Here is a 19,462-nt window from a genome sequence, read left to right as displayed (position 1 = left end):
TTTATGGCTCAAGGGAGTGCCCATGAGCAAAGATGGCAGCACGCAGGACTTCACAAGACTGCTTGCAACAGCCACTGAAGAGAAGGTGTGTGGTCAATGTTAGCAAAAAAGCATAAATTGCAAACAGCACTTATAAAGACAAGAGGTGCAATGTAAAATAAATTATGAATACTGAACCGTTCTGTACTTCCTATAGATTGAAGTAATGGTGTGCATGCATTGTGGGTAACATAGTTCTCACCAGCTCCATAAACCACAGAGTAGACGATACGTTTGGCATGCTCTCTGTCCTCCAAACTCACTCTGTCCTCACTCACACCCTTCCTAAAGACAGAAACATAGACGAAGACATTTATGTAATGAAAGTGCCAGCAGTGCTGGTATGCTGGAGGCATCAGTGTTTGTGACAGGGAATCAGAGGCTGCCAGCAGATGTCTTACTGCATTAGAGCAGCAGCTAGTGTTGGGTCAGCACTCAGACTTTATAATATCAAAATCTCAGCTCTTTGTAGTAGTAAGCAACACACATACATAAAAGAACGAATTTACAATCTGGCATCATTAGAAAGTGAGTTACACACACACACACACACACACACACACACACACACACACACACACACACACACACACACACACACACACACACACACACACAGGGATCATGTCAGCAATCACATGACACTTTGTCTGGACAGGCCTGTCACTGTGTGCTACGGTAACCGTGGAGATATGAGCATCAGACTGATCGGTTCTCATCTCTCTCAATTTCTTCTCTGTCTTGCTCTCTGTCTGGTTCACTGCACACAGCCGCAGGGTGAAACACACAGACTGGTACTTCAGGACTCTTTGCCCTCTTGTCAGCCTGTTTATTACCCTTCATGTGTGAGACAAATGGAACATCTAGCATTCTTTAAACACTTTTTGCTTGACTCTCTGTGACCTCCTAAACCTATTACGTATGCAAAGTATGCACATTATACATTGTTGAACATGTTTTTCAGAATACCACACATAAAATGTCCCTACTAACTACTAATATCTTTTAATTGTTCAGCATCCACACAATTAAAAAAAATGACCAGGCACTTTCATTAGAATATAAAATAAAGCAGAAAAAATTAAAGAGACAGCAGTATAATATAGATTGCTTCAAAAAAAAAGTAACATTGTAAGATATTATTACAATTTAAAATATAATGGTTTTCTATTTTAATATATTTTAAAATGTATGGCAAAGCTTAATTTTCAGCAGCCATTACTCCAGTCTTCAGTGTCACATGATCCTTCAGATTTGGTGCTTAAGAAACATTTCTTATAATTATCGTCAATGTTGAAAATGGCTTAATATTTATGTTTTATTTGATGCTGATACATTTTTTTTTTCAGGATTCTGTGATGAATAGAAAGTTCTTGATGAGTAAAAGTATTAATTTTTACTCTACTGTAACATTTTAGTGTATATGTGTCCCTGAAAACAAATATGTACAGATCAAAATGAGAGGGAAAAAAGAAGCAAATATGTGTTCTGTATATGTGTTGGGATAGTGACAGTCATACTGTGTGTATATGGTTGACACTCTTATGGTGTGTGTACCCACCACTGGGCCGCCAGCATGGTGAAAGCGTCTGCTTCAGGGTTCTGAAAGATTCTCAGTAGCTGTGGGTCAGCTGACAGATGAGCTAAGAGACGCAACTCCACCTGACAGAAATCTAAAAACACATAGAGACATATAATAATGACCTCCTTCAAATTGAATCTTCAACCACGCCATATTTTCATAACTCTCCTTCCTAATAACAAGATAAAGGGGGAGAAGATGGCAGTAAATGGTGTGTGCTGGCATCTCTCCCATCAGTATCAGTAGGAACAGTAATGCACCCATCAGCTTCTCTGTCAGATAAAAGAGAATATTAGGGAGGATAATTTCACACTGCAATACAGACTGTGTGTGTGTGTGTGTATGAGAGAGAGAGAGATAGAGAGAGAGAGAGAGAGAGAGAGAGAGAAAGAACAAGAAGTTAACAAGAAATAAAGAAACAGAATGACGAGGTACAGACAGAGCAGTCACATGCTGACTGTAGAGATGTGCAGATACAGACAGAACTGTCTGCCCAGAGAGAGCCGCATCTGCCCAAACTGTGACCAGGGAGAAGTAGAGACAAAGCAACACTTCCTCACCAGCTTCCCTAACTATGAGGAAATCAGAAAGACATTTTATCTAAAATTTAAAATACTTTGCCCTTACTTCATAAAATTAAACAATAAAACACAAATTCAACATTTATTAGGTGAAAAAAGAGATTGCATCCTACTAGCAGCAAGATACATTGATGCCTGTCACAAAAAGATGGATTCAACTATTCAGTAATGCACTCTCACACACACACACACACAAACACACACACACAGAGACTCATGCGCACACACCGAATTCTAAATTGTTCATAGAATTCTAAAATGTTGATTGATTGTTCTACTTTTTATGTGTGTATATGTACATGTATTTTGATTCACTGTAAAAATTAGAAATGCTTTGGCAATACATTGTAACAATTGTCATGCAAATAAAGCACACTTTGAATTTGAATTTGAGAGAGAGAGAGGGAAAGTGAGAGAGAGAGAGTGTGTGTGTGTGAGTGAGTGTGTACTGAAGTGACTGCCAGAGTAGCACTGACTCACCCTCACACACACCAACACTGGCACCCAACACGGTCCCATATCCTGTTTTTGGACTGAAATAACTATGTGCCCTGTATTAGTATTTGATTGTTGTATGAGAGTCATATGGCATTATATAAGGTCAGCTCATATTCTATAGTCCTTTCTTTATAAATTGAGACTAATAAGGCCTCGATAATTAAACCTGAAATCCTTTTTTTTTTTTTCCTAAACCAGCTAAATAAGACCAGTGTTTGATGCTTCAATGAGTATCAGATGGCAACTTAAATGAGCCATGGTCAACCTTTTCCAGTGGCACAATGTCGAAAAACAAAATAACAGCGATTTAAGTAAAGATTAATCTAATATGCCTTAAGTACAGATGCATATCACAATAATTTAATTCCATTTAAAGCTACTTAGGGAAGTTTGTCAGATTAGGTCAATTCCTGTACCAACTTCCCATTTTTATTAACAGTTTATTAAATGCTAATGTCCTTGTATCGGGATATCTTTTAATTTCTATTCCCAGATGATGACAATGAAGGTAGCAGATTAGAATGTGCATGTACTGTAACTCATGAAATCAACACATGAAACTCCATGCGCACAGAACAGTTAAAAGCAACAATATATATATATACTTATAAGCAAATGTCGACTTATTGATTTAGAATTATTGTTATATCTTGTGCATTTCTAATTAAAACCTCACTTATCAACCATGGAACAAACTAGAATTTTACATTTTACAAAATAAAACGTGAGTGGATCTGTGCAAAACTCGGCATCATGATGTTAAGATCGTGTTAAGGTAGTTTCATCCATACCAGTTTTGTGTGAGGGTGAAAAAGTTCCCCGTGCAGATTTTGCATGCAAAATTTATACAAAATTTTGATAATGTGACTGGACCTTTAAGATGTTCTGGGTGGTTACTTACTGGTCTCAAGTCTCTATGATATTCTGGTCTCTACATATAGCTAGCTCTTGTTTTTATGCATTTTTCCACCAGATCGACTGACAAAAAAAAATAATAAAAAAAATAAAAATCAATAAGTGGTGCAAGATGAGTTATGTGTTAAGGTTTAAAATTAAAGAAAAAATAAGTATAAATAAGTTTTATTTTTTAGTTTAAAGGTGCCCTAGAATTAAAAATTGAATTTATATTGGCATAGTGAAATAACAAGTGTTCAGTACATGGAAAAGACATACAGTGAGTTTCAAACTCCATTGTTTCCTCCTTCTTATATAAATCTCATTTGTTTAAAAGACCTCCGAAGAACAGGCGAATCTCAACATAACACCGACTGTTACGTAACAGTCGGGGTGTACGCCCCCAATATTTGCATATGCCAGCCCATGATTGAGGCATAACACAAGGGCAGTTAGTATTACACAAGGGCAGAACATCTGGATGTGCACAGCTGAATCATCAGACTAGGTAAGCAAGCAAGGACAACAGCGAAAAATGGTGAAACATGATCCATGATAACATGATATTTTTAGTGATATTTGTAAACTGTCTTTCTAAATGTTTCGTTAGCATGTTGCTAATGTACTGTTAAATGTGGTTAAAGTTACCGTCGTTTCTTACTGTATTCACGGAGAACCGTCGTTATTTTCATTATTAAACACTTGCAGTCTGTATAACTCATAAAAACTTCATTCTTTATAAATCTCTCCAACAGTGTAGTGTTAGCCAGTTAGCCACAGAGCACTATCAAACTCATTCAATATCAAATGTAAACACCCAAATAAATACAATACTCACACAATCCGACGCATGCATTCAGTATGCATGACGAACACTTTGTAAAGATCCATTTTGAGGGTTATATTAGCTGTGTAAACTTTGTTTATGCTGTGATAGAGTCGAGAGCTCGGGAGGGGGCGGAGAGCGCGCAATTTAAAGGGGCCACAACCTTTAATCGGCTCGTTTCTAATTATGCCCCAAAATAGGCAGTTAAAAAAATTAATTAAAAAAAATCTATGGGGTATTTTGAGCTGAAACTTCACAGACACATTCAGGGGACACCTTAGACTTATATTACATCTTTTAAAAAAAAGTTATAGGGCACCTTTAAAATAAGATTTAAAATGATCACAATTTTCGAAAAGCCCTAACCTTAAATATGAGCAAAAGGCATCGCTATAAGCAATCACCTATATTCTTAGTTTTCTTATGCCCTTTTAGTGCCAGATTGTCATCTGTGGTCCAAAACTAAATATCTAGGCATAAGAGCAGGTTTCTTTTACTCTGAGCCAGCTAAATTAAGATCTAACACAGAACATATTGAAGAGCAGTGGCTCTATTAATACGAGTCTGGTCGTAATGCAAAAATAGTCCCACATTGATTTATAAATGAAAAGATGGTCTAAAGATAGACATACAAAATCAATAGCTTCATAAGCAGTGTGCTCAGATACCAGATAGATGTTTCCCTGTTCACACAGATACAAGCTCATTGTATGATCGACTTGACTAGTCATGCAATTGATCTGAACTAAACAAAATACAACCAGTTTTTTTTTTTTTTTTTTTATATATACTATTATAGTATATATTTATATACTATTTATTTATTATTTTAATTAGCATTCATTTTTCAAAGTTTAGTAATTTTGTTTTGTTTTTGTCATTTTTGTGTTATTGTTTTTTTAATATTTATTTTATTTTTTATTTCAGTTTTAGCTTTAGTAATTTTAGCACTTCAACTTCAAACTTAGTTTATTTCATTACTTGCCAAGGCATCATTTCTAATTGTCATTTAAATTTTAGTTTTTCATCTAATATTTATTTAATTTTATTTCAATTCATGAACACAAGTTAATAGTTTCAGTTAACAATAAAAACACTGAATATAACCAACAAATATATGAATCTATAAAAACAAGTCTAAGCTACCCTTTATTTCTATATTACACAGGCTAAAATGTAAAAATTAAATGTAAAAATGCTCCATGCACAATGCTATATGGGAGATTCAGCTGCACATGCGCATTGGCTCATCAAGCCTGAAAAATAAGATTTCTAATGTTATTTGAGCATAAAAACATTTATGGGACAGTTCGTGTCAGATTTTGTTGTGATTTGAAATATTATTTAATTGTGAGTTCGTCAAGCGGTTTTTGAGATTTTAGGATTCCCCCATTCAAATAGATAGGACTTGGTCTTGAATGCCCGAAATAGCTGCCCAGAGGCGTTGCAAATATGGCCGCCAAGTGAACAGACTTTCCTTGAAAGGGACTTTACTGTCTTTATTCTAAAAAAAAAAAAGGGGAAAAAACCCTTCAAAAATGTTGTGGCACTATCTAGTTCATTGTTTGATGTACCTCTCTCCTCAGGAAGCGGAAAGAGGGCTTCCAAGAAAACATATTTATTGAAAGGTGATATTGACTGATGAAGCTGTTAAGGAAAAGGTTGCAAGGCCTTTTGGGAATGATGGTTTTAGTTAAAAAAGGACCCGATATGACAGGATAAAGTGAAGTATTATTATCTGATCTGAAGGCTCAGTGGAGAGTTCAGGAGAGATGTAGGGGATAAAATAGAGGGAGTTCAGTCTGTGCTATAGAGGCCACCAGACAAACAGGGAACGAGGGATGACTTTGTCCTCATTCTAGCCTCTCTCTCTGTTCTCCTTCTGGAAACAGCCGGCACAATGTACGATTGGATGTGACAAGGCCACCATAGGGACAGGAACTCACACTGCTACTGAACCAGCCCCCCATACGCACACGCACACACATACATACACCAAATATGCATATGTCAGCAAACATAAAATAAAATGAACGAGTCCTCCTGAAGCTTAAAAAATATCAAAGAGACAAAAGCCAATTAAGTGATCTCACATCACTCCCCTGTGTCCATATCTCCCTCTCATACACACGCAGTGTTTAAGGGGTTTTGTGTAACTTTGTTGTCCAGCCAACAGATGAGATTGTGGGCCAGAACAGGCTGTTTCCAAGGTTGTGAGTATGATATTGCCATGGGGTCTGAAGGCTGGCCTCTTCTGCTGCAGGTTACACTGTCCTTGCTGTGACACCGTTATGTAACAACACACTGACACACCTCACACACACTCAGTGCTGTCAGAACAAACAAACACATACCCAGACGTACAAGTACATGTCCTAAAAACACAATTGTTGCGGTGCACATCACAGCACAAACATTTACAAAGAAAATAACACAACTACTAGAGGCTTTGAAAAGCTTTGCTTTTTAGAGACACTCACCTGCAGAGAGGAATGTCCAACCTTCTCGTGGAATGAACATGGCACGCGGGTGCACAGTCACTACGTCAGGGTTCTTTCCTATACACACAAACACATCAGTTAAAACACATAATAATACAAATGAGTCAGAATTCTAAACACAATATATAATATAGTATCGCAGCATTTCTGTTTAAAACCTTGTGACTGAAACATTATAAATACAAATTAAGCTCCAAAATCACAAAGCAATGTAATCAGGGATGCTTGATATAGTACATGGATATAATTATCAGGTGATATAACTTGTCCTATATTTACATTTAGATTACCTTTTCCATCATCTAACACTGACTTAACATTAATTATTAAAAACACTACTAAATCAATAACACTGTTAAATGTAGTCTTTAGCAAATCCCAAAATGAATATCTTTTCTCATACTGTGCATTATAATGCTGTGATGCCTAAATTCACATGTAGCAATTAAAATTATTGATTTTAGTTTGTATTTTACTTTTTAATTTACGTAAATCAAATAGGAAAGAATTTGAATGTAATATCGTCCATTAATCCGAGTCACTGATGAGTGCTGAAAAGGTCAATATAAAGGACATGAACAGAGTGAAGCAGTGCAGACGAAGGTGATGGTGCTAAAAAGGAGAAGTGAGGAGCAAAGGAAAGATGAATGAAGCTCTAGCTTTTACAGTATATATGTAAAAGACATTGTTCATGGCAATAACTAGAAATAATAACTGACAGAAAAAAAGAATAACTGACAGAAAAAAAGAAAGGCAGTTGGGTGAAATACGATGTGTGAAGGGTTATGCGGACTGTACAGTGGCATGAAAAAGTATGTGAACCCCTTGCAGAACCTGTGAAAATGAGAATTATTTTAATAAAATAAGCATGTTATTTTTGTTTAGTACTGTCCTGAGTAAGATATAAGATGTTTGCATTTAGTTCACAAGACAAAACAATAGCTGAATTTATTAAAATAACCCCATTCATAAGTATGTGAACCATTGATTCTCAATACTGTGTGTGGTTACCTGATGATCTACGACTGTTTTTATGTTTTGTGATGGTTGTTCATGAGTCTCTTGTTTGTCCTGAGCAGTTAAACTGAGCTCTGTTCTTCAGAAAATTACTCCAGCTCCTGCAGATTCATCAGTTTTCAAGCATTTTTGCATATTTGAACCTTTTCCAGCAGTGACTGTATGATTTTGAGATTCATCTTTTCACACCGAGGACGACTGAGGGACTCAAACTCAACTATTAAAAAAGGTTCAAACATTCACTGATGCTCCAGAAGGAAACACAATGCATTAAGAGCCGAGGGGTGAAAACTTTTGAATTCAAATATCAAGGTAAATTGAACTTAATTTTTCTGCCGGGAAACATGCAAGTATCTTCTGTTGGTTCCGAAGGGCAGTACTAAATGAAAAACTACGATATTTAAACAAAATAAGAAAAATTTGTGACATCTTCATCCTGTTCAAAAGTTTTCACACCCCGACTCTTAATGCATCGTGTTTCCTTCTGGAGCATCAGTGAATGTTTGAACCTTTTTTAATAGTTGAGTTTGAGTCCCTCAGTCGTCCTCGGTGTGAAAAGATGAATCTCAAAATCATACAGTCACTGCTGGAAAAGGTTCAAATATGCAAAAATGCTTGAAAACTGATGAATCTGCAGGAGCTGGAGTAATTTTCTGAAGAACAGAGCTCAGTTTAACTGCTCAGGACAAACAAGAGACTCATGAACAACCATCACAAAACATAAAAACAGTCGTGGATCATCAGGTAACCACACACAGTATTGAGAATCAATGGTTCACATACTTATGAATGGGGTTATTTTAATAAATTCAGCTATTGTTTTGTCTTGTGAAATAAATGCAAACATCTTTTATGTAAAATGTCTTACTCAGGACAGTTTTTTTTATCCCTCTTATTTTATTAAAATAATTCTCATTTTCACAGATTCTGCAAGGGGTTCACATACTTTTTCATGCCACTGTATATAAGACTCAGTCTGTGTATATACTGTAACAAAGAAAGCTCTAGGCATATATGTGTGTAAAATGGGAGCATAAGATTAAAATAATGTTTTTTATTCATATTTTATCAACAGAATACCCTTTCTCTCACTAAAGCCAAGTGTAGACCCTAACTGGGGTGATTTTAAGTGACAACTGTCAACACAGTCATGAAAAATAGTGACTCGCAGTTGAAATTAGATTACAATGCCCAAATTTTACTCCAGATCAAGACTTAAGTAGCACATGACAGATATACAGATATTATTTAAAATGCTTTAATATGGTGCTCAATAAACATTTCTTATTATTATCAATGCTGGAAATAGTTGTTCTGCTTAATATTTTTGTAGAGACCATGAAACATTTTTTTCAGGATTCTCTGATGAATAAAAAGTCCAAAAGAATAGCATCTATTTAAAATATATATTTTTTGTAACAATGTAAAAGTTTTTACTGTCACTTTTGAACAATCTAATGCATCCTTGAATAAAAGTATTTATTTCTAAAAATTAATTTTTGCCTGATTACACATACTTTACCTTGGATGTACTGTTTCTTAGAGATCTGCAGTGACTGCTTCGGAAGAGCTTGGAAATTCTGTAGGAGGAGGAAAGAACCAGTTATTATTCATTTGAAAGCGTCTGATTCAGTCACCCTGAAAAGCACAGCACAGTGCCTCTCACTTCCAATACCACAACACAAAGACTAGGTTAAATTTAGCCCTGGCTTTAACAGATATGCAGACTTCACAGCGCTTACAAAATGCCAAACGGGGCCGCTATGGCACGATGCAGCATAGTCTTTCCAATCAGTAAATGAATGAGATTGGCCTCTAACTTGGGTTTTAAATTAATTTTAAACTGTCTCTGGGAAGGAATGTTAAATATGCTTTGCCCTCTTATCAGTCTACTGAGGGATAAAAGACACTAATGAGATGAGGAAATTAAAGTATTAATCTGGTAAAGTTATGATAGCTTTTTGAACATGAGATCTAAACTGTTTGGCTGACAGATGGTCTCCAGTCTCTGGATCTGAAACCGACCCCCGGCCTCATGCTCTTAAAACAGAGGGGTGGCATGAGTAGTCAGTAGTAAAACCATCATTAGTCCCACTTTTCCTCTGGAGGACAGAACTAGTGTAGACAATTTTCATCTTTCATCAAGAACAAATTAAGCTTTCAGGATCTAGGAAAAGAGCTGCTCGGCACTTATAATACAGTATGTGCTTGTGTGTGTGAGGCAGAGACAATGATGCACAGAGAAAGAACATGCCAAAGGGAAATGATGGAATGCACAAATGTGTGTGAGAGAGTCTGCAGGTAAAAGGTTTCAGTCTGTATTTATCTGAATGAAAGGAAAGTGCTGATAGGAAGGTCAGTTCTTCGTTCCTCCCATTGCTTTATTTCAGTGGTAAATCTACAAATGCTGAGAGGGAAGAGATATACAGCTTCAAGGCCAGTCACACACACACACACACACACACTCACATCTTTCTCCTACAAACACAAAGTGGCTCCGTCTCAGTTTAACCATGCAGTCATGTGTGTCTTGAATTTGAAGTATATGAATTACTGAAAGACGTTTAAAATGCTTCCTGCATCAAACACCTTTTGATTGTCTTAACTCTGAAATGTGAACAGGAACATAATGCTAGATCAGCGTTCTTGTCTACATCTCTATTAGAACTGGAGTATTCATGACACGATCCCGTCCTAAGATCAGCATCGTGCTGTGGTTTTAGCATGTGTGTAGGAACGATATGAGCTGATCTCAGGTTATAGTGTGCAGTAAATCTGTTGTCTGGGTGTGATAGATGCTGGTAGTCTGGGAGAGAGGAAGAGCTTTTAATAGCAGCTGAGGCTCTCTGCTTCTGTTTGAATAGCTCTATTGATCTACAGTAATTTAATACAGATAGAAGGTGGAGAGAGAGAGAGATAGATAGAGAGGTAGAGAGTCTCTGTGCATGAGAGAGAGGGAGGAGAGATGATTCCTTTCTTGTTTATACAGTAATTATTCGTAATATTACTACTACATGGCTCTCTGGAATACCTGATTCTGATTGGACAACTGCAGCGTTGCAGATTCAAATGCTTAAGATTTATAATTAAGCAGTCAATTCAATATTTTTGTCCATTTGTTTATTTGGTATGTAGCCATGTAATAAGATGGATTATCAAATAGTTCATCGTTCATTTGCATAAACTAAACCAATGCTTTGCAATACCAGACTTTATCTATACAAATCTATTTGTTGATATTTTCAATTATTAGATGTTATTTATTTGAGACAATTCAACATAACTATAGTCTGATCATATAGACAATGAAACATTGAGAAACACTGATTGGATGCATAAACTCAAAGATTGGGAGAAACAGAGAACGAGTAAAAGACGCAGAGGATGGAGCACAGTGGTATTGATCTGAGGATCAGGCTGGACTCAGCTCTTCACTCTGACTCTAATCCGGCTTAATCTGGACAAGAAAATGCCGCTTACCATGCTTTTCTCACACAAACACACACAAGGGCACATTAACACTCATACACACACACTGGCACTGAAGACACATTTTTGAAAGTCAAGGCTTTAGAGCGATCTTCTTTGTATACTTTGTACTCTCTGTAACTCATTCTTTCTTCCCACTTTCTCTCTCTCTCTGTTCAGTTCTCTCGCTCCCTTACACACATTCTTGACTCTCGTGGCAGGTGATTTTGCTAAGGTAGTGGAATTAAGACTGAAGCACACACCACTGCTCATCCATAGCTCAGCTAATCAATTATTCAACAGAGAGAGAGGGCAAACAGAAGTGGAGAACAAGAAAGAGGGAGGGGATGGGGGTTAAATGAAGAGTAAAAAAAGGTTTGCAGTTGTCACTTCAAACTGCAAAATTCATGACTGCTCAACAGCAAACATTAAAGTCACTGTGAAATTAAAATGGACAATTCCTATTTTTTATGGAATACGAGTAAAAATTGTTTTAGTATATTTGATAAAAAATATTTCAGGTCAGGTCGTGGTTCATGTATCTTTTTGCGGTAAAATCTTTACTGATTTTGATGAAGTAAATGTATTTTGTTAGTAATATTTCAAGATAATATTTCACTTACTGGACTGAAGCAACTCAGGTTTACTTAATAACCTATATATATATATATATATATATATATCACAGTTTAGAATGTGAGTTTCAAGCTACATCAGGCTTTTGAGGAAGATTAATTTGTACTCTCAATCATCATTGTATTGCACTGCATTATTTTGCCCCCCACAATAAAAACTAAAGAGCTTTGATCATAATACTAAGCAGTTACATACCTTAAGACATTATTGGGTGATATAGAGTGACAACTAATAGTTATATGCATTATATTCAAGTAGTCTGCTATAGTGCTATAAAGATCTCATTGATTTACAATACGAGCTATCAGAATTTCATCTTACTTTTTGGTCAAATTAATATCTGCAACAATCAAATTGCATTTTTTTTGCTCATTTTGGGCTTTTTTTCTGCTTGATTATAATTATAATCCACTATCTCTATATGAACCATGAAAACATTAAACATATCAATCATATATGATACTTTTTTATCTAAATGTTCAATAAACGTCTCCATTCAAAAAACAGATTTTTCTTATATGTCAGGCTTTACAGGGTTAAAATTGGCTAAAAGTGACCTCTTGATAGACGAAAAGAATGATCAAATTAGCAAAAAAAAAAAGGAAAAAGGAGAAACAAGATTACAACATTATGTGCAGAACTTTGTGAATGACAGTGGTTCAAAATACAGTATGTTTAAGCAGGGTCCATCTCTGAGAAAGTTTGAGCTAAGGGTTGGTTGAGCTGTCAGATCTGCCTGCTCAGCTGGATGAACAAGCATCACTGGGGGCGTGATACTAATAGTTCTGACAGCAGGGAGCAATCGGCCCAACCCTCAGAGTCAATACCCTACACGATATGAGCAACCTGCAGAGCGCACTGCAATACGCATAGCCTCAGTGGTGCAACAAACCCACCCACTGCTCTTCTCTGTTTCAATATCACCCCCAGCATAGGACTTCCCTTCATTTAAATCCTCATCTCTCACACACACAGAGTGCTGGCACTGCAGGACCGTTGCCAGGGTGACAGAAGGCTGGTCTCCACCCTGCAGGCCTCTCCCCTCCTCAACATATGCTGCACCAGTATTAACACACACACACATACAGTGATAGTCAATAAGATGTGGACTCTCGCTTTCTCACGGTAACAGAGGTGGTAATAGTCTATTGCTCACTGCAAACACACACACATACACACACTGTCTCTTGCATCTGCCTGTTTAGACAGATTTTACATATTTTCATTCTTTCTCTCTGTCAGTCATCACATTGGCTTTGGATTACAGTGCGCCATACTGAGTCCAGTCCCAGTGTGGGGTTGGGTGACGACGTTGGCATCACCCTGGTTACAAAGACAGATGACAAGGCAAAAACACACACACACACACACACACACACACACAAAAAAAAAAAAAAAAACATGCAGCTTGGGTCAGCTCCTTCTGTTACTGCTGACACACACACACACAATCAATATGCATCACTCACACGGACACCGCCCTTCAGTTTCAAGGAGTTGTTGAGTCAGGGTCTCTTTAATTATGAGAGCAGTTGAGGAAGCATGAGAAAGTGTGCGTTTGACTGTAACTATCACATGGGCCTGAATTTATGCATGTTGAGTGTGCATGAAAATTTGTAACTGTACTCTGAATGTGTTTGATGAGTGGAAGTAACAGTCTCACACATCTTCCCTGATACAACGTTCAATCAAAACAGTAATTTCCCTCAGGACAGTTGATTGGTTTAAATGCAAAATGTTGCAATGAGTTTTGAAACGCAGTAATACGTTCTAAATATAAATATTAGCTAATGTATTATGCATCATTAACTAATATTGAGCAATCATTTTTATACCATTTATTAATTAGGTTAATTTATAAATATACTGTACCATTCAAAAGTTTGGGCTGCATTTATTTGATCAAAAATAGAGTAAAACAGTAATATTGTGAAATATTAATACAATTGAAATTAACTGTTGTCTATTTTAATATATTTACTCCCGATTTCAGTGTCACGTGATCCTTCTGATATGCTTATTTGCAAGAAACATTTATTATTATTATCAATAATGAAAACAATTGTGCTGCTTAATATTTTTGTGGAAATCATGATACTTTTTCAGGAATCTTTGATGAATATAACTTTTGAACTCTAGCGTAGATGTGCATAATACCAACTGAATAATTAACCTGTAATGTTAAAAATGTATATGTAGAAATTATCACTACCCAAGATGAATAAATGCTGTAAAAGTATTGTTCATTAAGAATTCATTTAATTTTTGCTGCTGCAGTAATCAAAAACATTAGCCTACAGTATATGCATTTTAAAAGCACTAGACAAATGTGGTCAGTCTCACAGCATCACAATCCAAAAACATGATGATGAGAATGCCACATTGTACAAATGCTTTTATTGAAAGTGACTTGAAAGAATGAAAAATAAAACACAAGCAATTCATCCCAACGAGGCAATAACATGAGAAGTCCTGCAATACAAGGCCCAGGAACTGCTCCGAAGTGTACAGGCTAGAGCAAAGATGAAAGTTAGAGAGAATGACAAGAAAAAGAGTAGAATTTGTACATCTAAGCTACTCTGGTGGGAATTCAGCTGCTGACATTGTAAGGAAGAAGAAGAAACAGTTTACATTCCCAATAATGGTTCTTTAGCTCAGGGCTGCTGCCATCTGCTGGAGGGTTTGCATCACTGCAACTACCTCATCTTTACCGCAGTACACACCAACGCCCACACAGAAGATCATTATTACACACAGGGGTGTTGGATGCTCATTAACCGACACAACAGGGGGTTAAAGCTGAAAGAAAAGATATGCAGTGAGAGTCTGTGTGCGTGTGCACATATTTGCTGTTTGAGGTGTGAGGTGGGGCAGTAGCAGCGGGCCAGTAACGGCTGGAGAATCTGCTATATTGATTCAGAGGTTAAAGAGGTTTGGATGATTAATTAATTGAGCAATGTAAGCACAGAATTCATCAACCAGACCCTCAAAGACCTTCACAGAGTATAAAACTCTCTCTCTCTCACACACACACACACACACATTTCATATACATATATTTGAAATTACCCTATGTTTCTGCACAGTTTCCGTGGCAACAAACCCTTCAATCACCCAGGCGATGGGCAAGATCCATTGCTATCCCACAGCGGCACCCTGTCGGCATGACAACACCGAAACATGCTGCCTCTGCTGTTTCTGAGGCTGAGTAAGAGATACAGTAGAGGCCTCGAACACACACACTCATGCACTGTACAATATTCACACGCCGTAAGCTACTGCAAAAGAAGAAAATAATTCACTAACCTGCCCGTGAAACACCACAGACAGGGACTAAATTATTCTCAAAGCCTTACATATCCAAGTCATCATTTTGAGGTCTTCAAAGTGATTTTCCGCAGTCTTTGGTAAATTACTAAAATAGAACTATTCCTCCCTGTGGCCCAGCTTTAGAAAAACCGCAGCAAGATGAATGTGTTAATGCTTTGAGGCACAGATGTTTCTAAAGCCTGTGAGACAACAGAAAGCACAGTAAGATGCCCCTCACTCTCTCTCTCTCTCTCTCATTAGCACACTGTTGCCGTATGTATGCCCTCTCCTCTCACTGTTGTTACTCATCTGCTACTGTTTGTGTTGTGTGGCAAAAGCTTAATAAACACAGAAACTGAGCTCCATGCACAAAAACAATTAACAGTGGCGCTTGTTGTTTTAGAGCTCATCAAACCAGGCACTGTGAAAATAATAACATAGACGTACATCTCATTGACTCTTAATGGGATACTTTGGTTTGTAGAGCCTGGTTTGCTATATGATGTTTTTGTTTCAGCTCGATGCTCAGTGAATGTGCACTTGTTTGTAGTGAATAAACAGTATAAGTACTTTGTTAGGGCAGTCAGTCAGGCTTTGTTGAGGATTCCCTTTTGCACACTCCCCTGGAAAACAAAGGTGGAAAGATGATCAAATGCGTTGGTGTTCGAGCAAAAAAGTACAAACATGCATAAACACACCTGCGACGTGTGACCCATTTTCCACTGATGTCTTTCTTTGTAAAGTGACTCATCAAATATAGCATATAGACAGATCTGGCTGCAGATTTCAGAGTGTGAAAATCACTTTCTACAGAGGACCTTCAGGTCTGTCAAATTGAAGTGGGTGGATTTTTCAGCTAAAGTTTTTAAAGCTAAATAAATGATTATGTAACTTAGCAGCTGCTCAATATGCAACTGGTATTTGGTCCAGGGTTACCAGGTTTGCATAACAAAACCAGCCCAATTGCTATTCAAAACCTGCCCAATCACAGCCAAAACTAGCCCAATCGCGGTCCGGTGGCGGAGTCGCTTTAACCCACGGACACGGTGTAAAAGTAGCCCAATTGGCAACACTAATTTGGTCTTAGAGCTACACAAATGAAAAGAATAATTATTTGGGGAAGGAAACAGATGTATAAAGCCGCAGTCACACTAGACTTTCAACATGCAAAATTTCTTCGGATGCTGTAACGGTCGTGATATGACGTCACGGTCTACCGCGTCTTTTTTATAAACATGAATTCAACACATAACTTAAAGTAATTCATTCAAAATGTAAAAATATACAACCTACTCGACTTTACTACAAAAATATCATTCTTTTAATTTAGCCAAGAGGTCATGCCGTGACGAATCGATCTACTGGTCGCACGTCTTCACGTGATGTGAATTCGCAGGTCAGAGTTCACTAAACTTGAACTTTGGAGCGCAGCGAAATGCAGAATTTTTTTGCACATTCGCATACGTTTGAATGGAAGTCAATGGAACAAAAAGTGCAGTGTGACCGCACCTTAATACCTACCATTTAGACTGGAGATATTTGAGAGTAATTAATGTTGAGTAATTAATGACAGAATAATAATATTATTATTACTGTTATTCCAGCGATCCAATGACCTCATGTAATTGTGTTAGTAGAGTTAGGTGCTGTTAATTGTTTCTGGACTTTCATATAGCTAAAGATCAATGAAGTACTAATTAGCATTACATATTCATTTAGTACTCAAACATCTCCAGTCTAAATGGTAGGTATTAAGGTGCGGTCACACTGCACTTTTCGTTCCATTGACTTCCATTCTTAATGAATTGCCTGCCTGTCAATTAATCTTGGTTCTCTAATCAACATGTTTTACGCTACTTTTTTTGGAATCCACAAGAAACTGATTAACGTAAACTGTAACTGACTGTCATAAAACTCTGATGTCACTGATATTTTGAAAGGCTAAAGTGCCTCACGTAATCCAAGTTAGCCGTTATGCTTTCTACAATGGTAGGAGATACAGACCTTCTATCTCCCCAATAATAAGACAATCTCTGGTTTAGTTCTAACCCTAATCAAACACAGAAACTTTGTTTCACTGGAAAATCAAGAAATATTTTGTTTATAAACGAAAAGTTAAAAAAATATTAAAAATAAAACATGCATGGATGAAACGGTCACAATAAGATCAATAACATGCATTTAGAAAATAGATAGGGTGAAATTTTATTTTATGCCAACTTAAACAGAAAGATCTGTATATTATAAACTTTCTATCTCCATTTAAAGGCCACAGCTCATTGACTGAGTGGTTTGGTATTCCATGAATTAAAGGGTTAGTTCACCCAAAAAATGAAAATTCTGTCATTAATTTCTCACCCTCATGTCGTTCCACACCCGTAAGACCTTCGTTCATCTTCGTAACACAAAATAAGATATTTTTGATAAAATCCGATGGCTTAATGAGGCCTGCATTGACAGCAAGTTAATTTACACTTTCAAACGCCCAGAAAGGTACTAAAGTTACATTCAAAACAGTTCATGTGACTACCGTGGTTCAACCTTAATGTTATGAAGTGATGATGATAATTTTTGTGCGCCAAAAAAACAATAATGGCCGATTTCAAAACACTGCTTCATGAAGCTTCGAAGCTTTACGTTTTGAATCAGTGGTTCGGAGCGCACAACAAACTGCCAGTCACGTAAACCATTGAGATTTCGAAACACTTATGACATAACAAAGCCTCGTTTACTGAAATCATGTGACTTTGGCGCTCCACTGATTCGAAACAAAAGATTCACGAAGCTTCGAAGCTTCATGACACAGTGTTTTGAAATCGGCCATCACTAGATATCGTTGAATAAAGTCGTTATTTTATTTTTTGGCGCACAAAAAGTATTCTTGTCACTTCATAACATTAAGGTTGAACCACTGTAGTCACATGAACTGTTTTAAATATATCTTTAGTACCTTTCTGGGTGTTTGAAAATGTAAATTAACTTGCTGGCAAAGCAGGCCTCAACTCATTTTATCGAAAATATCTTAATTTGTGTTCCGAAGATGAACAAAGGTCTTAGTGGTGTGGAACGACATGAGAGTACTTTTTTGGGTGAACTAACCCTTTAATGAAGGCAGGACATTTATCAAAATTGATGCCAAGTGTTGATGAAATGTTGACAGAGCACTTCAGAAAGATCTCCCTGATGCATAGTGCAGTCAGTGAAGAGAGATGACAGTATTGTGCTGAATACAGAATATTCTCAAGGTGCGTGTGTGTGTGTGGGGAGGGGGATGTAAACATGGCACACATCTTTATCTAACGCACAAAGGTAATCCTGCCTGCTCTCTGTTTCAGAGGAAAATTTAATCAGCTCACAAACATACACAGTGAGTCACACACCCTGAAGCAGTGTTATTATACACATCCCTGTGATGCTTTGGTACAGTCAACTTCAAATGACTAGAGGAAAGCCATACATCACTCAGATGCAACACCCACCACAACATTGACTCACCCAATGGAAACTCTTCACATATGGAGAGAATTAGTTCTCATGTTTTTTTTGTCTAATTGAACTTTGAAAACACCCTGAGAGAGTGTTTAAATGGTAAGCAATGAATAATGAAAAAAGCAAAGCTATTCTGAACATCACATGATATATATATATATATATATATATATATATATATATATATATATATATATATATGGTCCTGAAAATCATGTGATACGAACAGTAAAAAGACAGAAAGAAGAAACAAAGAAATCAAGATGAAGAGAAAGACTTCTGTCTTTATTCTACTGTTCTTTGCTGTGATTGTCCAAGGAGTCCGTGTTTGTCTCTGGATGGAATAGAAATATCTGGCCATCTGTTCAAGAACACTTGCGGGATTCTGATCCAAAGGCAGCTAATTTTTTGTTATGACTCTAAAGCCTGCAAAAGCTTTGCCTTAAGCAAATCTGTATTAAAGTTGAAAAGAGTTGCCTAGGCAGATTTGTGTGCGTGTTCATAGACAAAGGGGATGTGAGAAGAAAAAGAAAGCGAGAAAGAAAGCGCGAGTGTGTGTTACAGAAAGATACCAGCACAAGGCAGCCGCCCCCTCTGCAGCATAGCAGAGACAGCATTCAAG

General features: G+C 37.0%; 1 protein-coding gene across 1 annotated transcript in view; it reads right to left on the bottom strand.

Moving 5' to 3' along the window:
• poln (polymerase (DNA directed) nu) overlaps positions 1-19,462 on the bottom strand; it is a 55,545-nt gene that overhangs the window by 11,386 nt on the left and 24,697 nt on the right. Inside the window, exons 15-18 of the mRNA XM_048183903.1 lie at positions 9,461-9,518; positions 6,901-6,978; positions 1,601-1,712; positions 242-324 (exon numbers count right to left, since the gene is read on the bottom strand). Coding sequence (XP_048039860.1) covers positions 242-324; positions 1,601-1,712; positions 6,901-6,978; positions 9,461-9,518 — 331 coding nt within the window. The remainder of the gene's footprint in view (positions 1-241; positions 325-1,600; positions 1,713-6,900; positions 6,979-9,460; positions 9,519-19,462) is intronic.

This window comes from Megalobrama amblycephala, linkage group LG3 (genome assembly GCF_018812025.1).
Source record: "Megalobrama amblycephala isolate DHTTF-2021 linkage group LG3, ASM1881202v1, whole genome shotgun sequence".
Taxonomy (NCBI): domain Eukaryota; kingdom Metazoa; phylum Chordata; class Actinopteri; order Cypriniformes; family Xenocyprididae; genus Megalobrama; species Megalobrama amblycephala.
This window is presented reverse-complemented; position numbering and strand designations above follow the sequence as displayed.